This window comes from Botrytis byssoidea (genome assembly GCF_014898295.1).
Source record: "Botrytis byssoidea strain MUCL 94 chromosome Unknown BBYS_037, whole genome shotgun sequence".
Taxonomy (NCBI): Eukaryota; Fungi; Ascomycota; class Leotiomycetes; order Helotiales; family Sclerotiniaceae; genus Botrytis; species Botrytis byssoidea.
In genome coordinates this window covers 188965-214993 of record NW_024065878.1, presented here as the reverse complement: position 1 = coordinate 214993, position 26029 = coordinate 188965, and the positions used below count along the sequence as shown (strand labels likewise).

At 42.9% G+C, this 26029-nt stretch overlaps 13 protein-coding genes across 13 annotated transcripts; 8 read left to right on the top strand and 5 right to left on the bottom strand.

Annotated features, from left to right (window-relative positions):
* Positions 1 to 183: 183 nt before the first annotated feature.
* On the top strand, positions 184 to 1781 carry EAE97_011471 (uncharacterized protein; the record flags this gene model as incomplete). Its single annotated transcript, XM_038881986.1, has 3 exons — positions 184 to 640; positions 689 to 1007; positions 1061 to 1781. 3 exons carry the CDS (start codon positions 184 to 186, stop codon positions 1779 to 1781), a joined length of 1497 nt encoding a protein of 498 aa, XP_038727212.1.
* Positions 1782 to 2251: 470 nt separating this feature from the next.
* EAE97_011470 (uncharacterized protein) lies at positions 2252 to 2887 on the top strand (the record flags this gene model as incomplete). Its single annotated transcript, XM_038881985.1, has 4 exons — positions 2252 to 2310; positions 2370 to 2463; positions 2520 to 2574; positions 2622 to 2887. The coding sequence occupies 4 exons, from the start codon at positions 2252 to 2254 to the stop codon at positions 2885 to 2887; spliced, it is 474 nt and encodes a 157-aa protein (XP_038727211.1).
* Positions 2888 to 4108: 1221 nt separating this feature from the next.
* On the top strand, positions 4109 to 5452 carry EAE97_011469 (uncharacterized protein; the record flags this gene model as incomplete). Its single annotated transcript, XM_038881984.1, has 1 exon — positions 4109 to 5452. One exon carries the CDS (start codon positions 4109 to 4111, stop codon positions 5450 to 5452), a length of 1344 nt encoding a protein of 447 aa, XP_038727210.1.
* A 231-nt stretch (positions 5453 to 5683) lies between these two features.
* Positions 5684 to 5950, top strand: EAE97_011468 (uncharacterized protein; the record flags this gene model as incomplete). The annotated part of the gene is made up of 1 exon (XM_038881983.1): positions 5684 to 5950. One exon carries the CDS (start codon positions 5684 to 5686, stop codon positions 5948 to 5950), a length of 267 nt encoding a protein of 88 aa, XP_038727209.1.
* Positions 5951 to 6069: 119 nt separating this feature from the next.
* On the top strand, positions 6070 to 6758 carry EAE97_011467 (uncharacterized protein; the record flags this gene model as incomplete). The annotated part of the gene is made up of 2 exons (XM_038881982.1): positions 6070 to 6241; positions 6364 to 6758. 2 exons carry the CDS (start codon positions 6070 to 6072, stop codon positions 6705 to 6707), a joined length of 516 nt encoding a protein of 171 aa, XP_038727208.1. The 3' UTR covers positions 6708 to 6758.
* Positions 6759 to 8522: 1764 nt separating this feature from the next.
* Positions 8523 to 10078, bottom strand: EAE97_011466 (uncharacterized protein; the record flags this gene model as incomplete). The annotated part of the gene is made up of 2 exons (XM_038881981.1): positions 8523 to 9869; positions 9923 to 10078. 2 exons carry the CDS (start codon positions 10076 to 10078, stop codon positions 8523 to 8525), a joined length of 1503 nt encoding a protein of 500 aa, XP_038727207.1.
* A 390-nt stretch (positions 10079 to 10468) lies between these two features.
* EAE97_011465 (uncharacterized protein) lies at positions 10469 to 11786 on the bottom strand (the record flags this gene model as incomplete). The annotated part of the gene is made up of 3 exons (XM_038881980.1): positions 10469 to 11052; positions 11103 to 11430; positions 11505 to 11786. The coding sequence occupies 3 exons, from the start codon at positions 11784 to 11786 to the stop codon at positions 10883 to 10885; spliced, it is 780 nt and encodes a 259-aa protein (XP_038727206.1). The 3' UTR covers positions 10469 to 10882.
* A 2420-nt stretch (positions 11787 to 14206) lies between these two features.
* On the bottom strand, positions 14207 to 15217 carry EAE97_011464 (uncharacterized protein; the record flags this gene model as incomplete). Its single annotated transcript, XM_038881979.1, has 3 exons — positions 14207 to 14671; positions 14744 to 15034; positions 15095 to 15217. The coding sequence occupies 3 exons, from the start codon at positions 15215 to 15217 to the stop codon at positions 14207 to 14209; spliced, it is 879 nt and encodes a 292-aa protein (XP_038727205.1).
* A 732-nt stretch (positions 15218 to 15949) lies between these two features.
* EAE97_011463 (uncharacterized protein) lies at positions 15950 to 17169 on the bottom strand (the record flags this gene model as incomplete). Its single annotated transcript, XM_038881978.1, has 5 exons — positions 15950 to 16062; positions 16115 to 16308; positions 16354 to 16443; positions 16573 to 16883; positions 16939 to 17169. The coding sequence occupies 5 exons, from the start codon at positions 17167 to 17169 to the stop codon at positions 15950 to 15952; spliced, it is 939 nt and encodes a 312-aa protein (XP_038727204.1).
* A 1521-nt stretch (positions 17170 to 18690) lies between these two features.
* Positions 18691 to 19475, top strand: EAE97_011462 (uncharacterized protein; the record flags this gene model as incomplete). The annotated part of the gene is made up of 3 exons (XM_038881977.1): positions 18691 to 18963; positions 19088 to 19222; positions 19344 to 19475. 3 exons carry the CDS (start codon positions 18691 to 18693, stop codon positions 19473 to 19475), a joined length of 540 nt encoding a protein of 179 aa, XP_038727203.1.
* Positions 19476 to 19896: 421 nt separating this feature from the next.
* On the bottom strand, positions 19897 to 21780 carry EAE97_011461 (uncharacterized protein). The gene is made up of 3 exons (XM_038881976.1): positions 21480 to 21780; positions 21310 to 21398; positions 19897 to 21257 (listed from the first exon to the last, which is right to left on the bottom strand). Exons 1-3 carry the CDS (start codon positions 21549 to 21551, stop codon positions 20171 to 20173), a joined length of 1248 nt encoding a protein of 415 aa, XP_038727202.1. The 5' UTR covers positions 21552 to 21780; the 3' UTR covers positions 19897 to 20170.
* Positions 21781 to 22926: 1146 nt separating this feature from the next.
* Positions 22927 to 23542, top strand: EAE97_011460 (uncharacterized protein; the record flags this gene model as incomplete). Its single annotated transcript, XM_038881975.1, has 3 exons — positions 22927 to 22988; positions 23159 to 23256; positions 23427 to 23542. The coding sequence occupies 3 exons, from the start codon at positions 22927 to 22929 to the stop codon at positions 23540 to 23542; spliced, it is 276 nt and encodes a 91-aa protein (XP_038727201.1).
* An 896-nt stretch (positions 23543 to 24438) lies between these two features.
* EAE97_011459 (uncharacterized protein) lies at positions 24439 to 25979 on the top strand (the record flags this gene model as incomplete). The annotated part of the gene is made up of 3 exons (XM_038881974.1): positions 24439 to 24978; positions 25038 to 25584; positions 25636 to 25979. 3 exons carry the CDS (start codon positions 24439 to 24441, stop codon positions 25977 to 25979), a joined length of 1431 nt encoding a protein of 476 aa, XP_038727200.1.
* Between the last annotated feature and the right edge of the window lie 50 nt (positions 25980 to 26029).

Here is a 26029-nt window from a genome sequence, read left to right as displayed (position 1 = left end):
CCTTGCTTTACTCTTATCACTCTTTTCCCCCTCTTGAGGTGTACAACAATCTAAACCTCCCTCCACATCCAACAAGCCAGATCCCAGATATCCCTTCAACTCAATCTGCCAATCGTTCTCAAAGATACTGAACTTAACAACCAACACTCACTCCTTACGATTCCCTCTTAACTCAACGACAAGATGCCAGATACTCCAGAATGGATAGCTTCACACAAGCAATGGGATGAAAAGACGGCCGAGAATCTCACCGCACTTCTCGAAAATGATACAAAAGTGAAATTGGCCGGTATTGATGTCGATGGTATATTGCGCGGGAAGCTTGTCTCCAAGAAGAAGTTCCTTGGTATTGCGAAAGAAGGGTTCGGATTCTGTTCAGTCATCTTCGGTTGGGATATGCACGATCAAACATATTTCAAGGAATTGAAAATCAGTAATGCCGAGAACGGTTATCACGATATTATTGCGATTCCAGATTTGAGTAGTTTTAGAAGGATACCTTGGGAAGATAATGTGCCATTCTTTCTAATCAGCTTTTATGATCCGGATTCCGGAAAGCCGGTTTCTGCATGCCCGAGGGGATTGTTGAAGACTGCAGTGAAAAAGCTACAAGCCAATGGTCTGGGTGCAATGGCTGGAGGTATGAGCATCTATGAGCTCTCATAGACGTCATAACTAACAAGATTAGCTGAATACGAATTCTTCCAATTCAGAGCGCCGGCGAGCAATCCTCATGCACCAATTTCCGAACGAAACACATCTTCAACAGCAACCTTCCTAAGAGAAAACCCCGTTGATTCATTACCTTCGTTGACCGAAGGAATGTTTGGGTACAGTTTAACTAGACCAGTTCACAACCAAGATTATTATTACGGGATATATGATGCATGCGAACAATTCAATTGTGGAATAGAAGGATGGCATACAGAGAGTGGTCCTGGTGTTTTTGAGGCAGCTTTGGCATTTGGAGAGATTCAACAAATGGCAGACAAAGCAAGCTTGTTCAAGTAAGTTTGGAGATCTCGATACCATTTTAAGGACGAGAGGCTAATATGGTTAGATATGTTGTTAAATCAGTAGCAACAAAATACGGCATTACCCCGTGCTTTATGGCCAAGCCACGTCAAGGGCTCCCAGGAAATAGTGGGCACATGCACATTTCGATCGTCGACAAGGATGGCAAGAATCTCTTCTTCCGAGAAACTAAAGATACGGAAGCAAAATGGAAGGATATTGAGAATCTTTCGGATATGGGGCGTCATTTCCTCGCTGGAGTTTTGGAAGGACTTCCATATGTCATGCCACTTCTCGCACCAACAGTCAACTCTTACAAACGTCTAGTCGAAAATTTCTGGGCTCCAGTAACAGTATCTTGGGGTCTTGAGCATCGTGCAGCTTCTGTTCGTTTAATCGCACCTCCAACTTCCAAACCCGGGGCCACACGTTTCGAAATTAGAGTGCCAGGTGCAGATACAAATCCATTCTACGTACTAGCAGCTATTCTAGCATTAGGATGGAGAGGAGTGGAAAAGAAATTAGAAATCCAACAACCACCATTAGGGAAAGGTCAAGATGTAGGAGGAAAAGCAGATCCAGGAGTTAGACTAGCGAAGAACCTGAAAGAAGCCACTGAGAAATTCATGGAGAAGGATAGTATAGCGAGAGAAGTATTTGGAGATGAATTCGTAGATCATTATGGTGGTACGAGGGAACATGAAATCAGATTGTGGGATGAGGCAGTAACGGATTGGGAGGTTAGAAGATATATTGAGAGTGTCTGATTGTTGGATAGATGGGCACTATGTCAAGAAAAATGAAAACTTTATTTTGAACACCTGAAATTTGCACTGTTCGCTGGATTTATGGACTCGTGCTCGTGTGGTGTAGGTATGTATGTTAGTCTGTTGGTATGAGCTGATGTAGAATAGCTAGTATCTGCCTATGACGAAGATTCAGATTATTCCTCTGCTGCCACAATCCTCCATTTTTGGTGAACAATACCAGTAATTACCACACTCCCGATGTACTTCATTCCCTTGATTTCTTTCCTATACCAAACTATACGCATCCAACAAGCAAGCTGAGTAAGCACATGCATAATAGCTAACCCTCGAAGGTGGGATGAACAGGTGTAAATTGGGTGAAATATTGCAATGGGTATCGTATGATTACCGACCACACCAATTAATACCTCCCATTCCCAGAGACATTCAAGATACCGTAAATTAGTTCTGAAATGCAGAATATCGAGATGACTTTGAATATATTTGACGGGGAGACTATTAATGTCCTATTCTATGGTCTTGGAGCGTAAGTCGTTATCTAATATTATACAAGCAGTTTGGGTCTGAGCTAATGCGGGGTTGCAGGATTGGCTCTGTTTACGCATTCATCCTAAGTCGAGTATCAAACGTACGATTAACTGTCGTAGCAAGATCAAATTATCAGGCTGTAAAGGAGAATGTGTGTTTAGTGTCATATCACGAGTAATTCATCAATAAAGCTAACACGCTTGATAGGGACTGAAGCTTATTAGTCAGAATCATGGAGAGAACACCTTTTACCCAGCTAACGGTAAGCCCTCGTTCTTCAACTTCATGTTCGTTACTTATACCCTATAGTCATCACAGCACCCGACGAAGCACCAGGTTATTATGATTACATAGTTTGCTCTAACAAAGCTATTGGTCAAGAAGCTGTAGCTAAATCTCTTGCACCAGTAATGCCAGAATCAACGACTATAGTACTTATCCAAAATGGCGTTGGAAATGAGGATCCGTTCCGAGCAATTTATCCTCAAAGTACCATTATTTCCTGCGTTGCGTGGACCGGCGCCATTCAAAACACGCCCGGTATCGTTCATCATACCAAAAGCGAGAATCTGTAACTCGGACTCTTCACAAACTCGAATGTATCAACAGAGATTGAGAACCAACGATTAAAAATCTTTTCGGATCTATTATGCGCCGGCAAGACACCACATGAAGTTTTTTCGCCTTCCAGATTGCAGACCGCACGCTGGGAGAAAGTCATTTGGAATTGTGCATGGAATTGTCTAACTACACTTACACGTCTCCATACACATGAGTGGCTCAGTTCTTCCCTAGAAGCTATGAACATGACGCGAACGCTTATGGGAGAGGTAGTTGCTGTTGCAAGGAAGATGGAGGTAGATATCAAAGATGATTTGATTGATAGATTGATAAAGAGGATACTAGGGATGCCGAGTATTGGTACGAGTATGTTGACTGATACGTTGTGTGGGAGACAGTTAGAGTTAGATGTTATACTTGGAGTGCCGGAGGGAGTTGGGGGTGGATATGATGGTTTGTGAGACGGTTTATACATTGCTTCAGGGAGTGGATTTGGATTGAGACAAGGGGGACCGAAGAGTACTTGAGATTGAGGGCGAGATGAGAGTGGGAGGCGAACGGTTTGTAATCTGTTCTAAAGAATGAGATGGAAGATCCTGAGTTTTTTCATGACTTGTGGTCTAGATCGCTATGGAACTCGTGTTTTTGTCTACCAAAATGCTGACAATTATTTATTCGACATTGAGATACAACAACTCTGAAAGACATGACTCGGTATCGGCGGAACTGACAACAATACGAGAAATTACTTCACCAAATGTGCCTTTAAAGTAATACAATCCGATATATAATATACACAACACCTTATCAAACAGATCAACGTTTCCACCTGCCTATTTCGGATAGGTAGATATAAGATGCATCGCGTCTGCATGTCCAGGGATCACCGGAAGTAGTGGGGTATATCCGGCTAGGCCACCCTTTTTCAACATCACAACAACATGACATCTCGAATACTACCGATTCATGTATAGGCATCAATATTATATACTTTCTGAATAATCATAGTACGCCATTTGATTGTATTGATAAATTATTAGATACCTAGATTAGATAATCTAGGCAGAAACTTCTACTCCTTTCCTCAAATACCCTTGACGTTTCGCCGCCCTTGATATCTCACTCGCCTTCCACAAAACATTTGTCCTGAACAATTTTCCAAATCTTCCCCTTTACCATAACCGAAATATCCTTGGCATTCTTAAACGCTTCCATTCAGATAACATACCGTAAATATGTCTCTCCAAACCTTCCACCTCTTTTCCGCCCTTCCAAAAGAACTCCGCGATCTAGTTTGGCTTCATGCTATTCCTCCTCCTCGTATAATAGGGGTTGAGGAAACTTTTGAATCACTCTCCCATTTTGAAAAGAGAACTTTTGGAAAAGAAATTGATGATGGGCATGTTCATCCCGATTTGAAATATTTTGGGATCGATATGGTGGCGCCGATGATACAGGAATTCGTGTTGGATAATGGGCTGGATGTTGAGATTGGGGATTTAGAATTTGAAGGAGACGCAATGAGGCAGAGGGAGACGAGCAAGGGGAAAGAGAAAGTAGAAAGAGAGTTTGTACCTCTGTATTTGAAATCAATGGACCCTCATTACCGACAAGGAACCACTCCCTCCCGACTTTCTGATCCCCTCCTCTACTCCTACTACCAAGCGACCCGCCGTGGATCCCTTTATTCTCATTCTCCCATCCCCTCTCTCCTTAAAACCTGTCGCGACTCTCGCTCCTGCATGCAACGCCTCGGCTACACTCTCACCTTCTCCACGCGTACTTCTTCTCCCCGCGTTTGGTTCAACTACACTCAAGACATCCTCTTCCTGCGTGCCCTTGATTCCGATATCAACGAAGGAATCATGTCTGAGCTTGTCGACGGCACCGGGACAAACATCGGACAATTTCGTCCTGCGGAATTCACACAGGTGAGACGCCTCGCGCTCGATTTCTCAAAGTGGATAAGTTGGGACGAACACTGGCAGTATGAGATCTTGCGAGTCGTGAGACTTTTTCGAAACTTAGATGAGCTGTTCTTGGTATTAAACTGCGATTGGTGGTTCCAGGATATTCGCGGGGGGTTCATCACGGGACTTCCTAGACATCCTACTTTTTCGTCTGCTTCTTCTTCCCCGAGGAATCCTTATTTCTCCCCTGATTCTGCATCCTCGCGTCCATTCCCTATTCCCGAGCATTGGAAATCAGGAGGCGGGATAGATTGGAGTCATGGTGGAGGAACCACGTTGAAAAGTCCGGCAAATTCATCGTTTCCATGGGGATTTAGAAAAATAGAAAACGAAGGGGATTTTTGGAGAGATTATGTGACCCCTACGCCTGGGACGTTCGCGCTGACGAATGATGGAAATTATCGGTTTAAGATCAGGGAGTTTGAGAGGAGGGGGGAGGGGAATGCGAGGGGAGAGAAAAAAGATTTTTTTGAGGAGTGGAAGAGAGAGGTGGAGGAGAGTTTGAGGGTGAAGTGGGAGGAGGATAGAGAGAGAGGTGGTGGAGAGTGGAGAGTGCCGAAGATACAGTTGGTTTTCCTGCGACAGGAGGATGGTTTGGATAACATTTGATCTGGGGATATTTATCTGCTTGAACATTAGACGAGATATCTCCCAGCTTTTCGTCTGATAATACACTCTGATTGGAAATGTAAACAAAAGAGATTCCCTACGCGACTTTTTGCCCTCTGCACTCCACGTTTCCATCCATCCATCCACCACCACGATATCACCACGTTTATAAACAATTGTTTAGGTGGATACTTACTTTCTATTCACTATCACTCATCCATAATAGTAAAGATGGCACGCGAAAATCAAAAGTCGGGGAGGAAATTTAAGCCAAAGCCACGAAGGGCAACACCAGCAGAGAGGAGAGCGAGAAAAGAGGCAGAGGAGGCGAGGCTACAGTCTGGGGCCAATGCTGCCGCTGCAGCTCAGGCAGCTAGACTTGGTAAGCTTGAGGATTTTGTGTACAGAGACTCGATACTTGACGTGGGGAAAATGTTTTTGGATCCTTTCGTGAGGTTTTTGGATAGATTGGAGTGTTGCTTGTGTGAAGATCTGTGATTGGGAATGGTGATATTATGTATTTCTATGTTATGGTGAGGTTAATGAGTGTCTACTGAGCGACGTGAACATCGGTTTTGCAGAAACTCTCACATTTGATGTGTTAAGGATGAATTGGAATGTCTATTGTTGCAAATCCGGTGCTAATATTCCTTTCTTTGATAGAGGAGGAAAGAATTGAGAGGGAGGCGTTGGTGGAGAGGATGATGAGGGGGATGAGAGGAAGAAGTGATGTCGTTTTGGGAGTTGGCGGTGGAGCCATGCATCAGAGTCTGGTCTCACGGCCAAAACGTAAGCAAATTTCCTTCTACTATTTCTGAGAACCACTTATGGATCATTCAACACTTCAAACATTTCCTCGCATCCAAAAATCATCGATAGACACAGCTAACCATCTTCTCACTCATCAATAGCCCTAACCCCAGAGCAGCAATCTGCTCGAAGACTCCACCTTGCGCTTCGTCGTCGAGCAGCAGATGCCCGCCGCAAAGAAGCACGTCGCGCTGCGCGAAGAAAAGAGTGCGCCGGTCTCATCAAGAAAGTGCGCAATCTGCGGATCGCAGAGCACGCCGCTTCTGGTGGCAATATCGACGATGAGGAAGAAGATGAAGAAGAAGAAGAAGAAGATGGGATCTTCGAGTCTCTTTTTGCGGGTGGTGATTGGGGAGATGACGATGAGGAGAAATATGGAGGTGGTAGTGGGGGTAGAGGTGGCGGACTTGGTGGAATGTTTGGTGCCCAGGCCATGATGGTTTAGATAATTAACTTTTGGGTAGGGATAGAATGTAGAGATCAAAAAGAATCATTTAATAAGTATTTCATGCATTCATACCCGTACTATTCGGTGTATTCGCCTCCTTCTCTTCCTCGATGTTCTCAACTCCGTCATCGTCGCTAGCTTCATAATCATTCTCCATCGACTCCCTTGCGCACAAATAAATTAAGTCTTGATCGCTTCCAATCCCTTTATGTATAGTATGATGCAAACATGACGTAGTTTCAATGAAGAGTTCGTAGGTTTACATGTCGCTATAATATGAATTTAGCAACTTTTATGCCCCGGTATGAGATACTAGGGTTTTTTTCGTTTCCGCTACATGGAGAATATCTGAAAATTCATGTAGCCATGTTCGTTCCGTAAGAAGTTGGAATCCAGATCAGCCATAATGGATACACATAAGACAATACTGCAAGTCCATTCATTAGACACAATGCCATGGCCAGCAACATCAAATGACAAATTGCTCGCTAGATATTCACCCATTGATATACCCTCCTCACCTTCTCCATACTCGAACAAACTGAAGCGCATAATACAGGCCTAGTGCAATGGTAGTATATCGCGTTGTGGGTGACGGCTAAAAGTGGGTCCATACGGACTCCAAACAATCCATAGGTTTGATTCCTAGCAAGTGCAATCCCGAGGAGGTTCAAGTCCTTCCACGTGGATCTCTTTGGATCTATAGAATTAATCTGGTCGATTGGCGAATATGTGACTTAATCGTCATAACCGCATGTTGAAGCCGTAATTGATTCATATAGTGATATTGACGAAACTGCAAGTTACGCGGGATTGCACTTGCAATTGTTTTTTTGATCTTCCATTCTCTCTTTTCATTTTTGGCTCCCATATGTAAAATATTCTCATATTTTTGCCAGCGTCAATTTGCAGTCCAGATGAACACAGAATGAAAAAAGTCTTGTTATTGTTTTACGCTTAGGTTCCGCATTACGATGGTCGTCATAAGTCTGACCCATATCTACACACTCAACTTTCATCTAAGCCGGGCGCATTGAAACTAAACAAAAAAGCCACCCCATCCATAAGATCCTCGCAATCTACATGAATACACAACTTCTCTCCAAAAACCAAACCATGCCCCCGCTCTCAGAACCGTCTTATTTGTAGATTGATTCCCCCTCGCTTACTATCTCGACCACCCTTCTCCCTTCTCCCCCTTTTCCTACCTATCTATCTCTCTGCCTTTCAAACCTCCTTTATACCTAGTACATTCCAATTTAACACTCAGCTCAGAAAAAACACCTTCCTAACCACCTTCCGCGCTCCCCCCCAGAGCCTGCGGAAAAAGAGACCACAACCGCTATCGTAACTTGTCCTTAACACTGGCAGTGCCCCCACTTGCTCCATCCGCCCTAATAATTCTTGTGATTTTCGTTCCAGTTACTGGCATCGCTGTGGTTCGTGAAGAGAAGTATATCAATTCCTGTTTTTACCCGATCTTTGGGATTCCTTTTCTGTTAGATACATATCAGATGTTATGGATGTCTACCTGACGCTTTGTTGGGTGACGGCAACTTGTTGGATTGAGGGAGGAACGTAGACCTCAGGAGGTTGCGATTGCACGGCTCGTAGAGAACCAGGAGAGTTTGGCGAAAGACAGATTGAAAGTTGAAAGGTAGCCAGTATTGACACCGCTGAGTGCACATTAGGAGAAAGGAGGAACGTTGTACTGAAAGGCGTACTGGAAAGAGAATTAAAAACGGGCAGTTGAAATTTAAAATCAATCAATTGATATTAATATACTCTTCAAACTATATTTGACCTCCTCAACTATTCCATTTCATAGTCTTCCTCAAAACAGGCTTCATCTTCGACAACCATTTCCCCGTCATCTCCTTGCTCATATTCTTCTCCATACTCCATCTCTCCATACTCTATCTCTCCATCATCCTCTGCTTCTAAGTCTTCATCTTCTTCATTGGCATGTGACCGTGTGTTCCTGGTCTTAGGAGGGGGCCTATCAAGACCCATATCCACTTCTTCATTATTTTCATCCTCTGCAGCAGCATTATTCATCAGGTAATTCGTGAGTCCGCCAGGAGGTCTTCGAAGAATCGGTTGATTTTCCGCATTTACGGTCTTCTTCCTACCACCATGTCTTATCTTCCGCCCGTCTGGTCCAATGCCTCTCAACTTATCTTCCGCGGCCAAAATCTCGGCATCCTTAGCCATCTGATCTAATCTTTGCTGTCCATCAGATTTCCTCATTTTCCCTGTCGCCATAGCTTTTCGAATTCGTGCTACTTCGGCTGCTTGTTTTTGTTTCATGACCGCCCTCCATTGTCGATTGGTATTTCTTCTTTGAGCCATTACTGTAACATGATCCCTTTCGCGCCTCGATTCTTTAATCTGAATCAAGGATTGCAAAAAGAATGCTTGATTTTTTCGCTGCTCAGAAGCTGCTACACCGACCGGTATCTTCAGCTCACGGATATTACCCGATCTCCAAAAGTAACTGCGACCCTTCCCACCAGAATCCGGATCTTTGTCTTCGACTTTGGTGTTGACAGAAGTTATGCGCGCTGAACTCGCAGCTAGTAAATCGACGTCGTTTGATACGGATTGTAAAATAGGTAATTTACTCGCGGGATCGTGTGCTGTGAAGAGTAACTCTGTGCCCATATTCTCTTCCCATCGACAGTAATATATATTTCCCTCATAAGACACGACTGGGTGATCTTCATGCAATCCTAATATTTGCACTTCTGGTTTGGGCGCCGCTGAAGCTTCTCCTCCACGCTGGGTATCCGCGATGAAAGTCGAGTATTGTTCTCCGGTTGATTTCTTGGGAGCTTCGACGGATTTCTGTTCTATCGATACTTGCTCAGGTGGTGCAGCTTCAGCTTCTGAAAGCTCTTCTTCACGTTCTGCCATTTCCTCATCGTCCTCATCGTCCTCGGCATCGGGTGATTTCTTCCCTCTTCCTTTCCCCTTGCCTTTAGCTTTCACAGATTTGTCCTTATCAGTTACGATGGTAGTCGAATCTCCTAGGTGTCTTCGATGTTTTCCAAGACCAGGATTTAGCCATTTCTTAGCATTGCGACGAGGATGCGTTTTCACCAATTTTCTTTTGATAGGAACATTTGGATTTGTTAAATCGAGAGTTACATAAAATATCTATCGCACATGTTAGAACTTGATAATATATAAGAGCTTCTGGAAATAATTGCCTCTTTTTCTGTAGTAGAGTATTCGTATTCGTAATCGTCCTCATCATCTTCTTCTTCTTCCTCTACAGTGTCTGCGACATTGATGCTCATAGGCATTGAGTATGGATTTGGAGGTGGGGCATCTGCTGTAGAAGCAGAGCCATGTTGATCGGCCATCAGGGTCTATGGTATGGGTGTAATGTTCGATGGATGATTAGAAGCTGAGGCATCTGGTATGGCGCTCGTAAATTTACGAGGAAATATAGATTAAATTTTGCCAAAAAATTATAAGTAAATAATGAAGAAGTTTTGTGATGAGAGCTTGAAGTTCATGAAATTTGTGAATGCCTCAGGCCTGATATATTTCTAACCTCGACTCAAGAATTTCAACAGGGTGTCGGTTCAAAAGTATATTACAAATGGATTTGATATTTTCATCGTCTTTCGTATGCAATCATATTTCTGTTTCTTTTCGAAGGGACTGGAGAGTATATTGTCAGTCTAAAAAGGTCTCAAAACATCAATTCGGATGCGCAAGTGAAATATATAAGATTTCGGCATCGAAGTCCAACGATGAATTTCATAACTCTCAACTTCGTGCTTGGAGCCAATAACTAACTCAAGAACAGCAGGATGGGTTATTTTCTGAACATTGATAATTGTGATTATTGTGAACATTCTCGATATCTCCATGAAATGTGGACTGCTCCACTGTGTTTAAAGAATTGTTGTAAAACAATGAAAAGGAGTTCTCAAAAGAGCTTAGACATCCAACACAATAACAACATAAGATCAATTCCTCTTCCCTCTATAGCTTTGCAACCTCGGACCAACTAAGCAGTGATTCCGCATTCCTCTTCATTGTCACAATCTCCCTCATAGATTTGCATACATCCCTCGTCTGAGTCCCCTAAATAAGATGGCCATAAATTTCAATCCTCACAGGGGCTACCTCGTGGAGTATACTTGAAAGAATGACAATCACTTCTCCAGCGTTCCCATAATATGTGGAACGACAGCATAAGGAGCCTCCGTAACAGGATGCGTCAAATCAACCTTACTCCATTTTCCAACTCCTCTCAAAGACTTCTCCGTATCCCTCTTGAGGGAACAACCGCCAAATAAATGAGGCCAAGCGATATTGATCAAAGCTAAGTATGAATTAGTTTTGCTCGGCTCATTCCCGTAGGTTAGAACTTACATTGATACTTGTCAGTCCAATGTCCCTGATCCTTGATCACATGTTCATAAACTGCCCATATGCCCCCCTTTCTTAACTTCTTATACAAATCCTTAATCATTTCCTCGGGTTGTCCAACACTACACAAACACAAAATGGTAACCACAGAGTCTACACTGTCATCTTCAATGCCCCATTCCGCCAGACCCTCAACTCCACATTCGGCAATCTCATAGATATCAGTGAGACCTGCCTCCTTAATTCTCCGTCTCAAAGCTTCATATTGATCACGATTTGGTTCTACACCATAAATCTTTGTGACCTTTGATTTATCAAAAACATGTAGCCACTAACATATGTTAGCCACTGACACGTTTACCTCCGCCTTCCTTTTATCAACATGACGATATCGAACAAACATACCTCACCACTACCAGGACCAATATCTAGTACAACACCTCTAGCAGCTTTAATCATAGGCTCTGCATTTGTACTTGCAGACTCTCTAACACGAGGCCCATAGACTGCCCAAAATCGTGCAAACCATGCATGTTTGAACTTGTCGACAGAACTTAAAGTAGCGATATTGGAAGAGACGAGAAGGGAAACAATGGTGCCGGGTAGAAATGTAGCAGAGGCAAACATGAACTGAACAGGAAAGTAAAGGTGTTGAAGCACATCTATGATATATTCCTTGGTATTCATCGTGAGCAGGAAAATAGAGAAAGGGAAGTGGGGTAAAGCAGAAATAATGGGCAAAAATACGAGGAAATCGGTGGGTGGGAAATCCACCTTTTTTATATTGTCCAAACACTCGTCAGCTTCATGGGTTGGGTGGAAACAAGGCCAGATGAAGGATGGGTGATATTGAAGAGTGGATGCTTGATTGGTCAGTCGAGGTTAGGGTTGGGTGATTTGATGATATGTATCATCGCATATTCGTCAATCAAATATAATATAACTATAATATTAGTCAAATCGCATTATATGTATGACTAATCATAAAATCCTATAAAATCCTAAAAATCCTTATAAAATCTCTACAAAAAGCTATTTTGAAGCTATTTTGGAAAGAAGACAGTTAGTACCAAAGTCACATGATGAGCACCTGATTTTTGGGTCTAATTATACACTAAATTGAAAATTAGAACCGGTCAAAAACTTTTTCCAAAAACGACCCACTTTCATCCATCCTGATGGATTCATTAGTCCAAAAAACACGTGCATAATCTTGGCATAATATTTCATCACGCCCAAAAAGCGTTATAATATAGAATTATATAACCAACCCCAAGATTATATAATTCGCCCATCCCTAGTCGAGGTCCGACGTGATAGTCCCACCTTCATAAATCACCCCTTTGATAACGACATCTATCTTTGTCTTTATATCCAAAAATCTCAAAGAAGACACATTGCATTGAGGTTCGATCTTGCCCCGGAAGGTACTATGAAATACCCTTGAACGTATAAGAAGATAAGAAGTATCTTGATATATCTGAGAGTGTATTTTCTTGAGGGTTTCGGTCCCACCGCGTTTCTAGAGTTCAGAACAAGCGTTCAGCACAGAATTGCGAGGTTATCACTTTCCTAGGGGACCTCTGATGAATCTTTGAATCATTTCTTCCGCTCAATGTACTTATGCTACATATTTCTCATTGTTTCTGCGGTAATATACAGAGTTCGGAGCCTCCCGATATCTAAAACCTTCTCATCGTCGCTTCATGGATTTTCACACAAATTCTACAAAGTGCTCCCATAGGGGCAAAACAGAGCAACAACGTGTGAGAAGTGTTGGGTTTTCGTGGCTCTATCCGCTTGCTACACCCGACATCAATCTCTTGGTTATCATTTGTGGAATTACTGATAGTATGGAATCCTATGGAATTAGAGTTGTTGGTAATCTATGAGGGATTTCTAGATATCTGTAGGGTATGTCAGCTAGGTTGATGCCGAAGATTATATTGACATGTCAGACAATACTCCAGCGAGTTCTAATATGGAAGGTGTCGGATAGTTAATGCAAGGAATTCGTAAGTACCATGCACATCTGGTCGTCTGTGGTATTCATTGATTCAAGTGTGAAATAGACACCATGTCTGATGCGGTCGAGCATGCCCACGGTAAGATTATTATCAGGACGAATAATATTCCCATCATGTTTCCCTCCATTTTTCCATCGTCCATTGACTTCTCAGTATCTACCTTTCAAAGCCTTCATTCAGCTCTGGTACTTTCCCAATCATCAATCACTCTCTTCTTCATTTCAAGTTATCGATACTCTTTCGCTGAATTTGCTTTTCGGCAAAACTTTCCCTCTCAAGGCCCTTTCGTTCCACTCCTTACTTTTCTGCCCATCTCAGCTTATTGACCCTGGGAGAACCAACGTCTTCTCGCTGGTCTACGCAATTTAAAAGTCACTGCGTAGACCAGTCGCGAATCAATTATACCTAGCTAGCAATGATGTATCGATCAAGCCACGAACCTCCAATATCACTCAGGTGGCAAAGAAATCTCGATACTGCAGCCCAGAAACATATAATACATAATATCAACTTCCTACTTTACAGATTCATGGTATCACCATCTCTTCCCGGACTCCCACTCAACAGCGACCCCATCTCATACATGCCCATCGCTCTCATCTTGGTCTTCACAATGTACTCTTCTGTTGTAAACATATATTGAGATTTATCAAGATTGATTATCCTGGCGATTATGAATCTTGTAGAGAAATCTACCGAGGGAGACTATGCCAGAAGTAAGAACTATGGAAGTGGGAGGAGAAGGAGTAAGATTGACATCAAAAATTGAAGAAAGCAGGGCTATCGAAGGAAACGAGGGCATGCGAGTGGAGAGATAAAGGCCTGGCAATACAAGATGGAAATCGTTGGACTGGTGATGGTTGAAGGAAGTTAATCATTTTTTTTTGTGGAAACTATGTCGAATGTCTTGGACAAATATAAGGATTTTTAGAAATTTGTCTTTTATCACTAGCGATCATGGAAATTCATATAATGTCAAAATTTGATGATACAAGGATATATACATACGAATCCTCATCTGAAAACTGTATCCTCTATTTTCAACCCACGCTCCACCACAAATGTTCAAAGTGCAAAAACCTATTGCCATTCTGGCTTGAAAACCTCCTTACTCCATGGCTCACTCGTCAAATTCGTCAAACCCTTGATATTCTCACAAGTCTTCCTTCCACTCATTGGTCCTGGACTTGGTACCTTAACACCTCCCTTATTATAAATTCTTCCTACATCCTCTCCAACCTCAGATCCAGACTTGACATTGCCATCTTCGCCTGTAATGGCGCCTTTTCCAGCTTCCGAATTGGCAATTTCCGAGGCGCTGGATTGAAGCGCCTTGAGTAATGTGACAGTCGACTCGGGTGTCAAGTCTTCGTAGAAATCGTCGTTGATTTGAACCATTGGTGCATTTACACATGCGCCCAGACATTCGACTTCGACAAAGGTAAATAATCCGTCCTTTGTGGTGTGGCCAGGCTTGATACCAAGGTGCCCTTCGATTGCCTTGACGATTGCATCACTTCCACATCCACCCAATTGACAAGGAGTCTATTTATCGGAGAATCACATTAATACTTGTTAAGAAGGCGGAAATCCTCCGCCAACTTGGAGAAAACATACCGTAGTACAAGCTTGCACATGGAATTTGCCCACTGGAGTTCTGTTATACATAGTATAAAAGGTAGCCACTTCATAAACTCTCATAGGAGGCATTTCCAATAATCTAGCAACTTCGTTCATAACACTCAAACTAGTAAATCCATGTTGACGTTGTCCAAGATCGAGAATCGGCATAACGGCTGCCTTTTTGTATTGTGGAGGGTATTTCTTGAGGATCTCTTCGATGATCTTCTCATTTTGAGGTGTGAATTTGAAAGGAATAGAGGCATTATTGTCGGGTGTATCGCGATGCTGTGAGATTTCATGTCAGTAGCTAGACGGTACAATCGGAGCTCCATGAGGAAGACATACAACCATGAGGGAATCGCTGGATAACCTGCTACCGGCAACAAATGACCGACATTGTGATCTTGAAGCTATTCTTGCTGGTCTGAATGCTGATCGGAAGACGAAGGGTGTTATTTTGGTGGCCATTGTCGCGGTGATGTGGCGCAATGGCGAATTGTTACTTGAGGAGATATTTATCTATGATGTTGATTGATTTTAGTTCTCGGATGGTCGCCGTATTGGTATCGTCCATTGTTTAATTGGCCGATAGATTTGGTAGTAGATTTGAGCATGACGCGGGTATATTTCGGTATGAGTGGGATATGTTTAATCTTGCTTCCCCTCATCCTTGTGATCCAACTTCTAGTTTCACGGATACTTCTTCTGTAAAATGTCGAAATTGTGTTCTTTAAATTCTAAATTCTGGTATCATTTGAGTATAATCGTCTCATCATCATCGCTCGCAATGCTTTTCATTCAAATCATTCCTTGTTCCTCCAACTATCGCCATTCTAATAAGAGTACTCGTCTTCACAGCTGCCATTTCGCAAGTTTCTTCAGTTGAGTTCTATTTCTGATTCTTGAAGAAGACTTCGTCAGTCAACTTTCGAAGTAGGTCACTTCCATGGGTCATGTGAATGTTCGAGTCGGGTATCAAGTTTTGAAGTTTTGGAGTTTTGGAGTTTTGTCCTGATGCATTCTACAATTTCCTGATATAAAGTATGAGATTTTACATTTGGCCTTCGGGAGATCTACCACATTGACACCATTGTTTGTCCTGATCATACCTTTTCTATACAAGTCCCTGTTCTAGGCGATAGTCCACGATTCATAATCCAAATACTGTTTATCAAACAAGATATTCTCAGATTCTTTATATCATGTTGAATGCTTTCTATCTACCCTTCCCATATGATATGGTGGGGCAAAATGATAGACCGAGCTTTGGATGATAGCTCCAGTGACCGGACCGAACCACCAAATCCATTGATCTCGAGGTTTATATTAGCAGCGGCTTTAGCTTAGGGAGGAAGTCCCACTCACAAGCGAAATTGCCTCTCGCAACTGCAAAGGCAAAGCATCTCGCTGGATTCAATCCCGCTCCCGGGTATCCAGGCGCAAGATTAATACTAGAAAATGACACAAGGCCTAATGTACAACCAACCATGAATGGACCTAGGCGTGGCCCAAAGAGCTTCGCCTGTCGGGGATCAAGAGCAGTACCAAATGATAAAATCCTATGTCGTCAGATCAAGGCGAAACAAGGAGATTCTGAGACTTACAGCATGATACATGTCAAAATTGCCTCGATCAGGTAAGCCTGTCCTTCGCTGACGTTTGTTGTCTTAAGGAAACATCCTCCTCCATTGTATCTTTCGCAAGTTAACTTACTACTAAACGCCCATTTTTATAGAAGAGCTTCTTGACCCTGACAGCCCTTTGCAAGTCCATCACTACTTGGTGTCTTGTGTCTCGAATCTTGAAAATGGGAGTCAACTCACATTAAAGTTTTCTGCTCTCCTAAGCTTCCTCTGATCAAACCACCCGCAAGTGCTGCTCCGGTGGTCTGTCCTATCATGTACAACATTCCTCTTGGAAATCCGGTAAGTCCAGTGATGACCGTCGCAAAAGTGATGATTGGATTCATATGACCACCAGAAGCTGGCGCGAGTGCACAAATGAATAGTGTCAAAAGAAAAATATTGGTAACGCCAACATACGCCGCAATTTGTGTAGTGTCAGAATTTCGAATTGCAATACTGATAAAGGCAGACAGATAGCATAGGCATGTTGTTCCTACGAATTCTATAAACTATGGAAAGGAGAGTCAGTGGTAGGTCAAGGAAAGATTCATGGGAGCGACATACAGCACTTTTCCAAACTGTTGCATCAGTCCATCCATCGGTGAGGAAATTACCAATCCGATCACTGAATCCACTACTTTTCGATACTTTTCGTTTATCTTTCCTTAAATCCGGAGCAAAGGATCCCGGAAATTGCGCACATGATGCAGGAATTAGTTGAATTTCTTCGTTTGGAGGACTTTCTGATTCCTCGGAAATCGGAAGGGTAATTTTGAAGTTTCCTGGAGCACCCATTGTGAATTTAATTGACATACACAGAAAAAACAACCTTGGAAAACTTTGGTTGAATTGGCGTTCCTATTCAAAACTGTTAATGTAGAGGTTGCTGCAAGCTGCTGATTCATCAGAAGCGAGAACGGTAGTGGACCAGGAGTCGACCATACACATTGACTTCCACGACAAAACTAACATTACAATACGCAAGAAAATTGTGAAACTTTGAGTCAATACATACACTTCGTCGGAACTCTTCTCAATAGACTAACAACAATTTGATAGTTCTCATCCATCAATATCCACTGAAAGGGTCTCAGCTACTCAATCCACCTCGCCTGGCGCATTTGATCGGAGAACAAAGACATCTAATGCGCCACATATCTTCATGCTCAGTGAACTTTCCGCATTTTTCAATGACAGATTATTATCCACACTATCAATCAGTCAAATATCTATTGCACAAGAAAGCATTTTTCGGTAATGATCAGCCACAACTGCAACCACACGTCAAGCAAACTCGTTCTACTGGACGAGATTAACCACGATAATGCAATACTGCCAACTTCCCAACAACTTTCTGCCATATTTGAAATGCAATTTCGAGGAATCCGGTAGATATTTGAGGCCTGAGAGATCATTTGGTCATTGAATTTAGAGATCGATAGAATTAATACACAATGTATTGAGTTCATTTCCTGCTTGGTAGTTGAATTTTTCATCTTCTCGTACATCACATGTCATCTCATCTACTGTTCTTCGAATTTTACATAATCCATGGAGTATTTTGCACACTATCAAGTTTCCAGATCTGGACTGTATGTGGTTTGACAGTCATCACCAATACATTTTGAAGATATTTCTTGGCTTACGGAACTACCAATGTATCCAAACAACGAATAAGCCTTTCTGGCATACACACTGATCATCGTGCGTTGTCAACTATACCTCATTTCGATTTCCTACATGGCAATCACATAAAGTAGCATCCGGAGCAGAATACCCGTGCCGTTTCATCTCATGTACCTTTTTTAAGACGCCACAACCGTATTTCCAGGAAAATTCCCCGCAGATACCCGTGTCTGCTCTTTCGGTACTTCAAACACTGTTGCTGATGGATCAGTACTTCAACTATAGCCATGAAATTTCTAGTTCCTTGGTTTTAAACATGTATATATTACTCCTGCGTTCACATAAGACTCACAAGTTCCAGCGTACGTGAAGGTGGCATGCAGAGCGGAGAACTTAATCCGGGCTTCAAGGAAATCCTTGAAAATAAAGAAGGAATTGGGCAAAAACCATGGCGATGGCGTAAGTGCATCTCGGTCGGCTGCATGTTACGAGTGAGTTGACCTGGTTTTTTTTGCTTCTGGCTGCAAAGTGGTGTGATGTGTGCGGAGATATAAATCTAGACATTATATCATCCCCTCACTTCCTTTCTCCTTCTTCAATCTTACAGTCAAGCGGCTTTTACTCACGATAACTCACCTCAACTATCAATACATACACAAATACGAAGAAAAGAACCCCAAACATTTGAAAATGCACGGGACTGATATTTTAGCCTTGGCCCTTCGCATCGGCCAATTTGCTTTCAGTACCATCGTCGTCGGTCTTACTAGCTCACATCTTCACTCGGCCAGAGCTGAACCATCATGGTCTAAGAAACGATTCATCTACACCGATGTTGTTGCTGCTTTAGGTCTATTCTTCTGCTTGTTCTTCATGTTGCCGTTCACTTGGAGCTTCATTCATTGGCCGATCGATTTCTTGATGTTTGTTATGTATATGATTGCTTTTGGTTTACTTGTGGATGTAGGTTATATCTTCCCTCATTTCGATCCTTCCTCTTACCTCCTCACACCATCTCCATCTCAATTCCCACGACAACATGGAATATGAATAGCTGGATATAACTAATCATAACGGATAAATCTAGTTCATCTCGCCCCTCAACTGCGGCAGTATATTCAACTGGTACGGCGTCTTCGGTTCTTCCGCTTGTGCGAGATGGAAATCAGATGTCGCTTTTACATTCCTGGCTTCATTCTTCTTCCTCGGTTCTTTTCTCCTCGTACGTTCTCCCCTCTCTCTTCTCCACGTACTTTTACCTTCCCCCGCTCTACCCCCTTCATTCAACAACCCCATAACTCTATATCTCCCCCCTATCCCAATACTAACACATCATCACAAAGGGAACATACATCCACCACCGCAACCGCCACACAATCGTCACCGACCAACCGGCCAATGGTCAACAAAGCAATGGTCTCGGTGGTGCACGCAAGAGGTGGTATCGATCGCGTGCCGATCCATCGCACATCTGATATCTGCGCGCTTAGCTCTACTCTAAGTTTTGATGCGATTTTCTCGTGATTATCGATTTGAAGAGAAGTGAGATGTCGTTGGACTTGTGAAATGGAAAATAGGAGGAAGTAATAATGAGACGGCGGGACTGGATATGATGAGATCGGATATGAACGTTACCCCCTTCTACTTTTTACCCCCTATTTCATACTTTTTTCTGTACCTATTTTCCTCGAAGTCATTCCCTACTTTTGGTTGACAACAAACAGGCAGGCAGGCAGGCAGGTCGGCAGATTGGCTGTATGCCTGTCACCGTACATTATGATGAGAAGAGCTGAATGGTTTCGTTAATCTTTCCTTGGACATTATTGTCATGTACTCTTACCCATGTATCTATTTTGTGTGTAGGTCTCTTAATATGAATGAATTTATGAGAGCGCATATTTGACGGATACATGAACTTTTACCCCTTCTTCTTAACATGGGAATGATATAATGTGATGGTATGATAAAAACTAACAAATGATGTAACATCAAAAAGAACTTCTAAAATTCGCTGCTGTGTCTCTGGGCTATTCATACATATTTCCATTCGCATTGCATCACTCACTCAATCGATCAGTTTTCACTCCCGATACTTTTGTTGATGACCACCTGGACTCCTTCAACTCCAATTCCGACTCGCTGTTCTCTACCCCGTTCATACATATATGCATCATAGTTCATCCTTTCCTCCCGTAACTGGCGTCTCGGGTCTTCCACTGTCTTTTGCCAAATCGACTCCATTCTTCTTCCTCCACTTTTCCCATAGAGCCCAGAAATCCTTCTCCATACCCTTGTCCATCTGATCCGGCAAGACGACTGTGTACTCCACAACCAAATCTCCGAATTGCGTATCATGATAAACACTATCACCGTCTTCATGCCATTTTGGCATTCCTTCTCCTTTCACATGTTCTACATGACCCGGCTGAACAGTTTGTCCCCTTTCGCGAGAAAGCTGCACAATGTGTCCGTCTAAGTGGGTAAGATTTCTAGTCCATGATCCCATCCATGCTTCTCTCAATGAGAGCATTTCGCGCCAATGAAGATTATCGCCCTTACGACGGAAGAATGTCCCGTCAACTTTTAATTCGTTGTCTTCTTCGAGATTCGCTTCCTTCTCAACTAAAGTAACGTGAAGATCACCGGCAACCCAATCAGGAGATTCGTCAGCTTCGTTTTCATAATTTATTGTTCGGCCCTTGGGGGCTCCGCGCTCGATAACTAGTGAGTGCGTCTGGACTTTGCGGATGACGCGAGAACCGGAACAGACGGGACATTTGTGTTTGATTGTTTGTCCTTTTCCGTCGCAGTGATCACATTTTACCTGTACTTGTTGGAATATTCCAGGCGCGAGTTGATGTTTCTTTAATTGGACTCCATGGCCGTGGCATACGTTACAAGTATCGACTTGACCATCGGCAGATCCAGATCCCTCACATTCCTCACATATCATTTGTTTCTCGAGTTGAAATTCGGTGGTATGCCCATTGTAGAAATCGCGGAGGGGTATTCCTACTCGCACTTCCATATCGGGTCCTTTTCGTTGTCCATGGCCGCCGCCGAAATGTCCGCCTCCGCCAAAGAATCTAGAGAAAAGATCGAATGGGTCGTGGTGACCTCCACCTTGACCTCCTTGTTGTCTTTGCTTTAGTCCTTCGTGTCCATATTGATCGTATATTTTGCGGGTTTCTGGGACGGAGAGGGCTTCGTAAGCTTCGGCGATTTCAACAAACTTTTGTTTAGCTGTTTCGTCTCCTCTGCGCATCACATTAGTAGTGATTCTAGCTTCAGTGGAGAGGTGATACATACGGGTTCTTGTCCGGATGATACTTCTTGCTCAAAGTCCTATATGCGCGCTTGATATCTCTTTCTGAAGCTTGCTTGTCTATACCAAGAAGCTATTACACAATTAGCCTTTATTCTGCCCTCTCAATCTCCACACTCGCAAAGCTTCTTGGAGCTACAGAAAAAGAACATACTTGGTAGAAGTCCTCTGCGCAAGCTGCCAATTGCAGTATGCAGAAGAATAAAAAGGTAAAAGGCAGCCACATCTTTGCGCCAGATATGCGCTCACAAGGAGCTAGATAGATATTTTCTCTGCACGAATTGAAATATATGAACTACAAGAAACCATGCGTATATAGTCGGGGAATATCTAGTAAGAATAGAATTGCAAAACAAATCAATGTATTGCTCAATACAAAGGAACGTTAATTTGTATGAGTTGTGTTAGATTTACAAAGAACATCGAAAAAGATACCAAGCTGGCCTTATTGATAGCATCGATAAGAGATTACAAGGGTTGATGAGATTTTATACGTTGACCTTCAGCGTTGCCTGATGTGATGGCTGATGTCGGGTAATTATCGGTATCTCAAGCTTGATGGTCTGCACTTCAGGGACGTTCTTAATTTTCAAATCAATCTCATACGACGAAGTCATTTCGAGCATTTGATCTCTCTATAAGAATCATCTTTTTCAAAAAGCCGGTGCAAAGTGAAGGTTAATAATCCACAATTCTTCAAAGAGCAATATACTATCAGGTCTAGGCTCGCTGCGCAATCTTCGAGACCTTCAATCTATTCAAGAAGTCTAAGACTGGACATTTTGCATTGCTGAAGAAGCAAATACAGGATTGAGGGCTGTCACTAAAGACTTGTCAGATCACCCGCGAGGTATGAACTGAAATTTGTGGAAAATAAACATCCTCCGCGACTAGCGGAAGGAGGATTTCCAGACAATGGTCGATCCAAGGGATATGCTAGTGCAGTCCTAAAAAGGTAGATTGCAAAGCCCTGGGAGATCAACCCAGTGAAGACCTGTTTCTCTTTCTGGTGATAGTTGACCAGCGTTAACAGCAGAGCCTCGATATTTAAATGATGCAAGAGGCAAAGTTGTGATGATCAGCCGTGGTGTTACAAAAACTTTGAAAATTCACCTCTTCTTAGGACAGGAGTATAGACTGTAAAGTCTTGGAGGCCTGGGCTGTTGTCTTTAATGTATAGCTTATGATACCAAGCAGGTTCGGAGTCTTGTCTAGTATAGGTAGGTAGATACATATTCCGCAAATCTATTAGCCGAGTTTCTTCGAACCTTCTTTCTTCCAATCTATCCCGTATCATCTTATTGGTCAGATCTGACAACATACCAAACCGAACCACCAGCGTGGCTATGGTCCCTGATGACCTTTACGAGGTCAACCAAATCCCTGTCTGGAACCGAAGATCTGGTTTTGACCCCTGCGATATTGTGACGTCAGATCTTAGATTCATCATTCCTGTCGTCTCTGCATGTGTATATAAATGTATGTGTATCCAGAAAGCGCAGATCAATCTTTATCAATATCGAAAATTACAATCTAAAATCAAACTGTCTATTTCATCCCAACAAAACAAATTAGCAAACGAGGAAAAATAAAAAAGAAATATGCCTATCAACGATAAATCTGGAGTTTCGGGTGGTGTTACCTGGGTTACCAGTACTGTTGGGTATGTTGTTTATTTCCTCCCCATCTCTCTTCCTTCCATTCCTTTCTTCTCTCTCGCACTCATGTTATCCTCGGCTCTTCTGCCCTTCCCAATCATACTCTCATTTATAGATGCAATACTTCAAATTTTCTCGCCCACGGAACGGAATCTAGACTAACATAACTCAACAGCAATGGTGTCTCAGGCGTCACAAACACAGTGGGAGGTGTAGTTGGAGCTGTTGGACGAGGATTGGGAGAGACTGTAAATGGAGTTACCGGAAATGCAGGTTTGTCATCCTTTTACTTTTCCTCGTTATATACAAGTTCACTTCTTGTTTTCATACCTTTAGTCAGCAATTCCATCTTTCCCAGTCATCTCAAACAAGGGGAAATGAGATAAAGATACCAGGAGGAGATCATTAGGGAAGGCAAACATAAGCTAACAAGCATGTATCAGGCAAGCCAGTAGGCGATGGCATCAAAGATATTGGAGAGGGCATTGAAGGTGGAGCAGCACGTGTCGCGAAGGGGGTCAAGAATGCGGGGGAGGGCCAGCATGGACCTTTGAGATGAGGAGTATATCTTTCGGGTTCAGGGTTTGGGCAGTCTGCGGATTTGATATGATACCAATGCTTTTTCATTAAATGGGCCGTCGCCTAGAAATATATGACAAATTTGTGGTTTGAGATAGCCATTCTTATTTGATACTTATCTATTTCACGGGAATTATTCATCGCATGTCGCGAACGAATATGGTGATTTGTCATCGCTCCTATGTTGTATAAAAAGTATTTAATCATCATATTAACATTCTGGTAGGAGGCACAAGCGGTAATTGGCTCATCATTCGTTTTGGCATTTCGGTCAATGGCTAATGACACCACATAAGCATACCATCATTTTTACCGGCTCAAAAACCAAAACGACATCACTGCCCGAATTTACTGATATATATGTATGTATTCAATTTGAAAGATATAGACTTCCATCACAGCTCTAACTTGGGCCCACCTATATCCCCAAATCAGCAAAAATTTCCCCATGTCTGACCGCCAAGCGTCTTATCAGCACCCCTGACATCCACCCAGAGCTTATCATTATCAAAGTTTCGTAAAGCATAGGAAGAATGTAGTGCCGGTGATCTAGAATAAGGTGAATAACATTTTTTTTATGGTTGGGGGAGGTGAGATAAAAGACGTATGGAGAAAATGCCAAGAAGGTGACCGCTGATGCGAGCGTTTCTATAGGTTTCCGAGGAGGTGGTTTGTTGGATAGACGATAAGGGAGTGAGGGTCTTGGATGAAGTTTGAGTTCTTGGAATGGGATTTAGAGGGATGTGAAAGATGGGATGGGATACTTAACACTTGGAGAATCCTCTCTCCTCATATATGAAGTCTCGATCCCTATACATATTTACCGGAAGCGGAGCTTCATACTCAACCTAACATTGATCGCACCCATCCAGCACCATGAGTGCCCCCGTCTTCAACTCTTCCATCCCCAATGGCGGAGATCCCGAACTTGTAGATGTCAACGCCCAATACTCCGGTTTGGAATTCCACTACACATATATAGTTTTCTGCGGCTTCATCGTCTGGCTTATTATTCCCGGTATCGGACTCCTATACAGTGGACTTGCACGAAGAAAATCCGCTCTTACCTTGTTATTTCAATCGCTTCTCGTAGCGGCAGTGACGACTTTTCAATGGATGTTCTGGGGATACTCACTTGCGTATTCGCGTACAGCTGGACCTTTCATTGGCAATATGGCGAACTTCGGACTCAAAAATGTGATGGCTGCTCCGTCGCCAGGCAGTGCTGTAATTCCGGAAATTGTGTTTTGTTTGTATCAATTGCTTTTCTGTGCCTGTACAGTGCAGATTGTAGTTGGTGGTGCTTTCGAGAGAGGAAGAATTGTACCGAGTTTGGTATTCGGATTTTGGTGGGCAACAGTTGTTTATTGTCCTATTGCTTATTGGACTTGGAATTCTAATGGTTGGCTGTATAATGTAAGTTTCTCCTTAGTTGCAGATTTTGTGTAAACAGCATTCATTAATAAATGAAAAAGCTCCCTTCATTGGATTTTGCTGGTGGTGGACCAGTTCACATTGCATCTGGGTGGTCTGCATTGGCATATGCTCTTGTACTGGGAAAGCGCAAGCACACCGGCGAAAAGTCCCATGGAAGGCCACATAACACTACTCTCGTATTCCTAGGTACCGTGCTAATTTGGTTTGGATGGTTTGGATTCAATGGAGGCAGTGCTCTCAACGCTTCTGTCAGAGCGATGCTTGCTGGATTTAATACCAATACTGCTGCATGTACCGGAATGCTAGGATGGGTACTTGTCGACTATGTCAAACATGGTGGCCGATTCAGTCTCGTGGGAGCCTGTGAGGGGGCCATTGCCGGACTTGTGGGAATCACTCCTGCTGCAGGATATGTTTCCGTTTGGCTGGCAGCGGTTATTGGGTTCATAACCGCAGTAGTTTGCGCGCTATTGCAGAATGTAAACGAATGGCTCCATATCGATGAAGGAATGGACGTCTTTAAACTTCATGGTATCGGTGGAATGGTGGGAAGCTTTTTGACTGGAATATTTGCAACATCCTCTAGTATGTGTTTTTGTCCTTAAAAGCCTGATACCTAAGCTAACTCCGGAACAGTCAGTATGCTCGACGGAGTGACTTCAGCTCCCGGTGGTATCGATGGTAATGGAATTCAAGTGGGTAAACAGTTCGCAGAAATCACCGCGATATCAGCGTACTCATTCCTCATATCTTGCGCTCTTCTCTATATCCTGAAATTCATCCCAGGAATGCACTTGCGCGTCACAGAGGAGGCTGAGATTCAAGGCTTGGATATGGATCAATTTTTCGATGAGCAGATCGGTGATTGGGCAATATTTGAGGAATTGGATCAACGAAAAATGATATTGGAGGCAAGCTCGCCTGGAACCCCACGGGTACAAGAAGTACAAGGTCAGACACAGCAAGCTAAGAAGGTATAGAATATTGGCAAAGGATTGTGTATGTCACTCCATCCTTTCGATCGAAGTAG

Excerpts from the sequence above, each read along its gene's own strand:
- EAE97_011461 (XM_038881976.1), bottom strand. The coding sequence starts at position 21,551 with ATGTGGCTGCCTTTTACCTTTTTATTCTTCTGCATACTGCAATTGGCA. Across the intron at positions 21,399-21,479 it reads GCGCAGAGGACTTCTACCAA|CTTCTTGGTATAGACAAGCA; the intron begins GTATGTTCTTTT and ends ATTGTGTAATAG. Across the intron at positions 21,258-21,309 it reads TATCATCCGGACAAGAACCC|AGGAGACGAAACAGCTAAAC; the intron begins GTATGTATCACC and ends TGTGATGCGCAG.